Source organism: Sinocyclocheilus anshuiensis, unplaced genomic scaffold, assembly GCF_001515605.1.
Source record: "Sinocyclocheilus anshuiensis isolate Anshui unplaced genomic scaffold, SAMN03320099.WGS_v1.1 scaffold1534, whole genome shotgun sequence".
Lineage (NCBI taxonomy): Eukaryota > Metazoa > Chordata > Actinopteri > Cypriniformes > Cyprinidae > Sinocyclocheilus > Sinocyclocheilus anshuiensis.
In genome coordinates this window covers 862,787-871,334 of record NW_015544232.1, presented here as the reverse complement: position 1 = coordinate 871,334, position 8,548 = coordinate 862,787, and the positions used below count along the sequence as shown (strand labels likewise).

Genomic DNA, 8,548 nt, shown 5'->3' with positions numbered 1-8,548 from the left:
TTCTGTTTATTATAAGCATGCTACAGTTATGTTGTCTACCGCTTTAAATGCTAGAGCTTTTTATGGTCGCGTGAATTCTGATCGGTTGCCAGTGTCCTGTGTGCCGTTATTGTTATATAGTTGTCATCCTTTACAGTGCATTGAAGGCATAGTTTTTTTTTCAGTATATGCTCCCTGGAAATGGAACATATGACAATGATGTCATTCTCTACTAGATAATTTACAGGTATATTCATGTGCTTGACCTAGCACAACAGGAAAATATTTGTCATACAAAAGTGAACCAAAATGTACAAAATTGATATAATCTACCTATAATCTATCTATAATCTACCTAATGCTATTCTGCAATTCTGCACTGAAAATTTGTCATGAACAAAAAATATATATATTTTTTAATTCATTTTAAAAGCTGATTTATTTTGCAATCCAAACTAGTTAATTAAATTTGAATAATTGGATTTCTGGACTTTTTTTTCTCTCTCCATATAAGAACCGCAGGCCCTGGGGTCACCAGTGGAGAACCGCTTATTAAAAAACAAACAAACAAAAAGCTATTATCTAAAGTAAATTACAGACTTTACAAGTCTTTAACCACTACGTTTTCACCTTTTCTATATCAGTAATAGACTGACCTTAATATTTTGCCTATAGACACTTAATTCATTGTTTTTTGCAGAAGGGGTTCATAGTGGCAATATTGTAATGCATTACTTTTAAAAGTAACTTTCCCCAACACTGGTGATATCCTAGCCACCCCCTATCTGAGTGAACAACTTGAGAGTAGAAAAAAAGAAACAAAAACTTGTATCAATAATTATTTTAAGTATTTTAAATGTGACTTCATTCATTCATTCATTCATTCTTTCTTAAGCTTTTCATGTTCACATATCCACTTTCCATATCTACATGCTAAAGACATACATACATAACATATGTAGAACCACGCTAACCCATAAGCGAAATTACTCGAGTTCCGTCAAAGTCCCGATGACGCACATGACACGGGAAGCACTGGAGCGTCTTCCGGAAACTTAAAGTCAGAGAGTAGCTCAATGTGACATTTCGGAGCGGTTATTTCTGAACTGTTATAGAAGAATAAGAATGTTTCTCACTACAGTAAACCGTGAGTACACCTATAATAATAATATCTACAATAAGAAACTAAACATATTTACAAAACTTCATTGTCAGCATAGCTGTGGGCAAAACGTGTAGACTGCAGAACAGATGCATTGAGTAGTAGCGGCTAATAGCTAACCAGCAGTTTCATGTATAAATGCATAATATTTGTACATTCATAAAATGTCGAAGTTCAACTATTCTTAACTATATACCACAAAGATTTGTTGTAGATGTTACTGGTGATTATGTATTTATATAAACGTACATACGTTACACTGTTATTATATGTCAGTGCTAATTACTTTTTTCTTCTCTCTTTAATTATTTCTCAATCTAGTTGCCAAGAGCAAATCTAAGTGAGTATTCCCACATCTTCATTGCACTTGTTTACATACGTAAAATTGAAACAATTCTGTACTAATATGCAGTATGCACTGCTGCCAATGTGCACTCTTATATATGATACATTTATTACATTTCAAACAGAAAGCATACAGAATAAATTCATTGTCAAATATTGCTATATGTTTTGTTGTTGAGCATACAATTGTTAACTTTGATTTGTTGTTGAACTTTGATAGCAGTTTATTTTGGTAGGTCTTGATAAAAATAGTTTCTGTTGCTTGGTTTAATGTCTTGTTTTAGGACAGACACATTGAAGTCAGTGCTTTGTACTTACCTCTGGCTTCTTGTGTTTCAGGACATTGCTGGTTCAGATGGTGAGTGCGGCGGGCACAGGTTATTGTTTTAACACGAAGAGGGGCCGATTGAGGGACAAACTGGTTTTGCGAAAGCATGACCCTATAGGTGAGGTGAACAATCCATTTAGTTCATGTTTACTTTTACTATATAGATTCTGTTTTCATCAAAAGTAAGCCAAACTAAGTGGATAATGTGTTTTATGTCATTGAAAGTATAATGGCAAACACTGAATTGATTTCCTGATATGATGATCACTTTGAAAGGGACCAGTTGTATATATTCATGTAAACCACCTCTTTAGACTGTGTGAGATATAGTTATTTTACACATTTTAAAAATGACTTAATTGTAAAAATAAGTTTAAATCAGTTTCTATTAAAAACATTCACTTTGTATTACTTTGACAGCTTGCGTTTCCTACCCACTGTTAATTTTAAGACAAATAAACTAGAAACTTGTTCATTAAAAGAAAACGGAAACCTTTGAATTAAAATGTGTACATATACTAGGGCTGCACGATAAATCGCATGCGATATTTAACGCGCATCTTATCAGTAAAGCCGTTCTGTAATCAGCGGTAAATCTCCACCACGTGCATGCTTTCACATTGAGCAGCATTAACTACACAGAGCCGTTGTTCACTGACGAGCTGCGCAAAACCACGTTCATATTCGCGTGATTTTTTGCGCAGCTCGTCATTGAACAACGGCTCTGTGTAGTTAATGCTGCTCAATGTGAAAGCATGCACGTGGTGGAGATTTACCGCTGATTACAGAACGGCTTTACTGATAAGATGCGCGTTAAATATCGCATGCGATTTATCGTGCAGCCCTAACATACACCAATATTTGAAATAATTATCATTCCACAGTAGTGGTCGACCGATATATCGCCAAGGCCGATATATCGGCCGATATTTGGCATTTTTAAAATATCGGCATTGGCCGATAAGTTTCTGTTTGGCCGATGCGTTCGAGGCGGGACTTTTATTTTGATGGCGCTGAGAGCGGCAGTGCCTGAGCACACAGTGCTCACATTCTCCCTCTTGTTCGCCGTCGTCGTTAACAGTTCTGTCTAATACGGATAGAAGTCTGTCTAATAATCAGATAGAACGGTTAAACAAAGGAATTAAAATGTATACAAAAAGTATGCGTTTAAGCTTTATTTGAAAAAATATGATTCCCAGTGCACACAAATTTCCCAGAATACTGAGTGCTCTGTTGGTTACAGTTTACTTCCTTTTTAATTATATTTTATTAAATATTTATTTATTTGTGGAAAATACTTTGTCACCTAAAGTATAAGTATGTTTATTTTACAAATTTATTTTTTAATCCATTTTCAAATTATTTCAAATTTCTTAAATATGAATTAAAATAAATACAATTATATCGGCTTTATATCGGCCACCCTGCTTTCCAAGATATCGGCATCAGCTGTCAAAAAACCAATATCGGTCGACCACTATTCCACAGTCGTTTTACAGAGAATATTGCCTAGTGAGCATGTCCATCACAAGAAACACTTCTAAATAAATATTGGTAACACTTTACATTAAGGTTTAATTGGTTACATTAGTTAGCTACATTACTTAACATAACCCAAAATTAACATTCTAAAATGATATTACTTATTAATCTTATTTAGTTAATTTCAGCATTTACTAATATATTTTTAAAATCAAAACTGTTAACATTATATAGTGCACTGTGTCTAACACGAACAATTGTATTTTTGGTAAGACTTAATGTTAATAAAAAGTATAATTGTTTATTGTTTGTTCATTGTTCACAGTGCATTAATTAATGTTAACAAATACAACTTAACTTCAAAAAAAGTATTAGTAAATATTGAAATTAACATCAACTATTATTAATAAACACTGTATAAGTATTCATCATTGTTATTTTATGTTAACTAACTAATGTTAACAATTGAGACGTATTGTATAGTGTCACCTAAATAGTTTTCCATACACTTATATGAAGGTTTAGTTTTTATTTTTTCTAAGACTGTCATTAGACTAAATAATTGCTACCTTTTAATTTGCCTTTAAAAAGCAGAAAGACAATGCAGTCATATTTGGTAAATATGTTAAATATTGTGTTACACATATTTAATAAATATATTAATTTAACATGCTACCTATGACCACCCTTCAAAATGCACTTTATAAAATATTTTTTCTCTCAAGTGTTCTGTGGACACTAGATTGAAATCCACCGAGGTCATGTACTCTTAAACGATGACAAAATAGACCTTCGATATGTTGTGCTCCGTCAACACAAAGTATAAAATTATGTTTGTTTAACCGTTTTGTGGGGTCTTTAAAATAGATTGTTTTATTAATGATTGTAATGTGTTGTTTTTTTTCTGTTCATATGTCAGTTAATGTTTTAATGTTTACTCTCCACAGTGAACAAACATGTTCTGTTCATTGAGAAGAGGAAGATACGTTCTCTTTAAAAATGGGAGACTCTTTTGATACAGACACTGAGAAAATTGACTTTTTAAAGTGTTACTGGCATAAAACAACTGCCACAGTGTGATGGTCAACATCCAACATATGAAAGTGTCACTAAACAACTATGAAGGAAGAAGATTTACATCAAAGTAAAGGTTTTGCATCACTGCAGCTGTGGATGACTGGCCTAATGAGACCAGAAATCAGTTGTATATCTTGTCAGGATAATATGTGTTGTGTTGGATTTGTTTGGTTCTTTTGTTTTCTTTTTTTGTACCAAGTCAGAAGTTTGACCTACTGCAAACAATGAACCACCTACTCAATGACAGATTGCTTCAGGCTGAAGTGGATTTGTTGGAATAATTAGCCTGCAAAATGTGTTTAATAGAAAAAATGTGTTCATAAAAAAAAAAAACATTCAACCATTAGACTTGTCCTTTTTGTAAATTGATATGGTTTTACTTTATTTTCAGAGATATTTGAACATCATACCATTTACAAATAATGCCAGGAAATTACATTATCTAGAACTCTCCAGGAAAATGGTTTTGTTTATTATACAAACAATAATTCTGTGGACACTGTGCACAGATTAATGGTGTTGTTTTTAGGTCAAGAGTCGCCTTCAGAACAGTTCAGTTGGCAGATCCTTCTGAAATGGAAAAGACGTTTGAGTGCCGACAGTTTGTACAGACATGGCTGCGACGAGGTTGGCTCTTCTGGCCATCTCTTCCAGCGGCATTGTGGGATAATGGGCCATGTAGAAAGCCAGAGCGCCAATGAAGCTGTCGCCTGCTCCCTGTTAAGACATATTTTTTCAATTCAGTTTGTGGCATTTGAATGAATGCTCATAATGCGGAAAAGTAGAACACTGAACTTTTCATCACCACTTAGAGAAACAAATATGACAGCAGGGGGTGCCGTCTACTTTTCAATGCCAGTAGGTCCAAAGGTTTGTAACTTGCAAAAGAAATTTGGGAAACAAATGGCACCACGATGTACAAATTTTATTGAGTCAATCTTAAAATAAATATTAAACTACCAATTGTTCCGGATAATATTTAATGATGATGGCATGACTTTAATTCTCTATTTGTGTGCTGAGTCATTTGTGTTTGCCGTTGTGCAATGCATGGTGAGTAAGTCTGTAGATGCTGACTTGGGCACAGGTCACGGGTCAGAGTGAAACAACACACATGCTTTAAGCTTGCCTTGACCTCTGTCAGTGGTGTAGGGTCACCTCCTGTCTTGAAGTCTTTGTGAAGGTCTTCTGTTGTGAGTTGTGCACTTGCTGAGACCTGCAGTGTGACATTATTTGTGTGTGTGCATTTTTATTTACTCTCCTACTTCGTAATTACTCAGTGAATATTTATTGTTGGGTGATTCTCATGTAGCCTGACAATATGTCCAAGCCATGACTAGACTCAAACTCAAAAGTACAAAATGTAATGCATTATGAAAATGATATATATAAAAAATTAAATAAAAACATCTATTTAAAAAGAGAGAGAGAGATTTAACCATGTATAACCACACACACACACACACACACACACACAATAATAGAAGTCTCCCATGCTCACCAAGGCTGCATTTATTCGATTACAGTAATTATTGTAAAATATTACTGTTAATATTACATATTACAGTAAAAACAGTAATATTGTGAAATATTATCTTTTAAATAACTGAATTCAATCTAAATCCATCTGAAACCAAAAATATGTATATATTTTAAGAAACTGACCAAGGGGAAATTTTGTTTATTTATTTAGGGACATTCTTTTTTCCAAGTCAGGAGTAATACACACTAAGCTGCCTTTATTTTATCTCCACTTGTATGAAATTGATAAGGACACTGGCATGTTTCACCATGCCTGCAGGGGGTAGACTGGGATCTTAGGGGGAGGGGTGATGTCGGGTGTTGAATTTATGATGGGAAAGCACCGAAGGATGCAATGATGTGCTCAGATTTAACCGCAGATCGCCCTGTCACTGGTTCTCACAAGTCTACCAGATTACTCATCTCAATGGCCCGCCTCTTAACCATCTATCCCTATTACACACCGCTGACTGTCCCTTCGGTCTCCATATAGCTAGCCACTAGGCCAAAGGCTGCAGTTGTCTAAACTCCCCTGCTGATTGATGACTGAATGAAGTGACCTATGCAGACAAGAATCCATTACAAAATGATCACAGTCCAGCTTTGCCCAGTCATGCAAGTCATGCATTTTGTCTGTTTGGGTGAATGGAAGAACATCTGCAATTGGACACATGGTGTGGTCATGAGGAAAGTTCTGGAAAAAATTCTCATGGAATTTAGGTAATGTCTCCACCTTCTTCAGATGAAGGCTAAACCTTCCACCCACCTCTCTTACTCAAATAAGATTCAACAATGGTGATATTTTTGCTATAGGTCATAACGTTGGTCATAGTGGCAGTTCCTACTTTTAAATGTATTGCTGGGCAGCACAACTATACATAGCTATTGAAAATAATAATAAAATCACATAATCATATGTAGAGAGCAGTTCAGTTTGTAGTCCTAAAACTTTTTTTTTGTAGAATACAGATGAATTGTACATAATAAAACCAGTGGTCCTGGAGATAATAATGTGAACAAGGAAATTAATAGGATTGATTCTAAATGCATGGTGAAGTCAGTTGTCAATGTGATACTAAACTAACATCTAATTTGGTGCTAGTCCATGATTATGGCCATTGGAGTAAAAGCATGGGAAAACTGAATGGTCACCACAGTTGGAACAACATTTTATCACAACAACAATGTACATCTGCAAGTCCACTGGTTAAATACAGTAAAAGTCTCCAAAAACAATGGAAGGAGTGGATGACTCGCAGATGATGTGATCAAGATGGCATCCAGAAATTCAATGCCGAAAATGTCCATCTGTGGTAACTGAGTGAATGACCAGTGGGTGGGTTGCACAAAGTCAAAACATAAAGACAGCCTAACAAACACTGTTATTCTGTTGCGGATCACAAGCCATCAGAATTTCCAAAAGGTTGGTGTACCATAAAAAGTGTTTTTGACGGCAAACCTAATGATGGTCCGAGAGACATACAGTACAACCTTCAATGTTTGTTGATGGTCAAATCTCTAATCTTTTATAAACACACTTGGGGGTCTAAGATGTCGTCTTGTGTCACCACAGCATATGCTGCTAGGATATGTTCCCTCAAAAGAATGACTGCTGTCCAATGCGACTCAGTGTGGGATCTTTGTGGGCTTCATTTAGTCTCTTGGTGTGATGACATCAATGTTGGTTGGAGGCATGCAGTGTTTTCCGGTAAATACCCACCACCTTCTCCTGTAAAGATCCCTGTGGTGGGTCCTCTATGACTCTTTTCATAGCGGTCAAGTTTGGCTGATTGTGATTGTCTGAAACAACTACAAGCCGTGTTGTCTGGCTTGAAGGCAAGTTTCTGGAATTGGGTTGACCTCCAAATGCAAGAGCACAGGCCACCCACCATCCATCTGAACTGAGTATGCTGTAGGTTAGACAACTTGGTCTCTGTGAGCACACATACGTAGGCTACAGATAGAATCACTTAAGAAAGGGTTGGTCAGTTTAAGATACATAAAGGCCTTTGTAAGATTTATAGAGGAAAGGGATTCATCTTAGAATGGGTGGGTAGTCACACAGAGGAAAACTACTTACTTATTTGCCCTTTCAAATTTGCAATAGTGTCTGCCGTGCTTTTCATGTAATGCCATACCACACAGCTTTTGATCACAGAAGAGGTGTCTAGCTGATGTGAAGCTGTAAAGACTGCCAAAAGATCTTGAGACTTTTAACTTGAGACTGCTTCGTGTCCAAGAGAAAGGATTCCTTGGTTGTGAGTTCACACCGGTGCTGTCACTTTGAGATGTGTATAATGTCCCTATCTGGGAGCCAGAAGCTAAGTACAAAGTTGGTAAACTTAGTATAGGCTTAGATCTCTGCCACAATTCTGCGAGCGAAAGATCATATTTTGAGCGCACAAAAGTGCATTTTGCACACGCGCGATCTGAGTTTTGTGGAGAAAATGTTCGTTTTGCAAAGAAAAAAGTATTTTGAGCGCACGAAAATCCATTTTGCATTTAAAATACGTTTTTGGATGTATGCAGACCTTCTCTTTTGCGCGTGTAACGTTTCACTGGCTTGCTCCCTTGATGCCCGTCCTCGGTGCTCCCTAAATGCCAACAGCTCGCTTGCTCAACAGAACCCAGCGTTACAAAAAAAAAAAAAAAAA

At 36.0% G+C, this 8,548-nt stretch overlaps 1 protein-coding gene and 1 pseudogene across 1 annotated transcript; one reads left to right on the top strand and one right to left on the bottom strand.

Annotated features, from left to right (window-relative positions):
- The first annotated feature begins 974 nt into the window (after nt 1–974).
- mrpl33 (mitochondrial ribosomal protein L33) lies at nt 975–4,538 on the top strand. Its single transcript, XM_016498334.1, has 4 exons — nt 975–1,126; nt 1,463–1,481; nt 1,826–1,932; nt 4,244–4,538. The coding sequence occupies exons 1-4, from the start codon at nt 1,105–1,107 to the stop codon at nt 4,291–4,293; spliced, it is 198 nt and encodes a 65-aa protein (XP_016353820.1). The 5' UTR covers nt 975–1,104; the 3' UTR covers nt 4,294–4,538.
- Nucleotides 4,539–4,756: 218 nt separating this feature from the next.
- Nucleotides 4,757–8,548, bottom strand: part of LOC107697535 (ribokinase-like) — a 50,101-nt pseudogene continuing 46,309 nt past the window's right edge.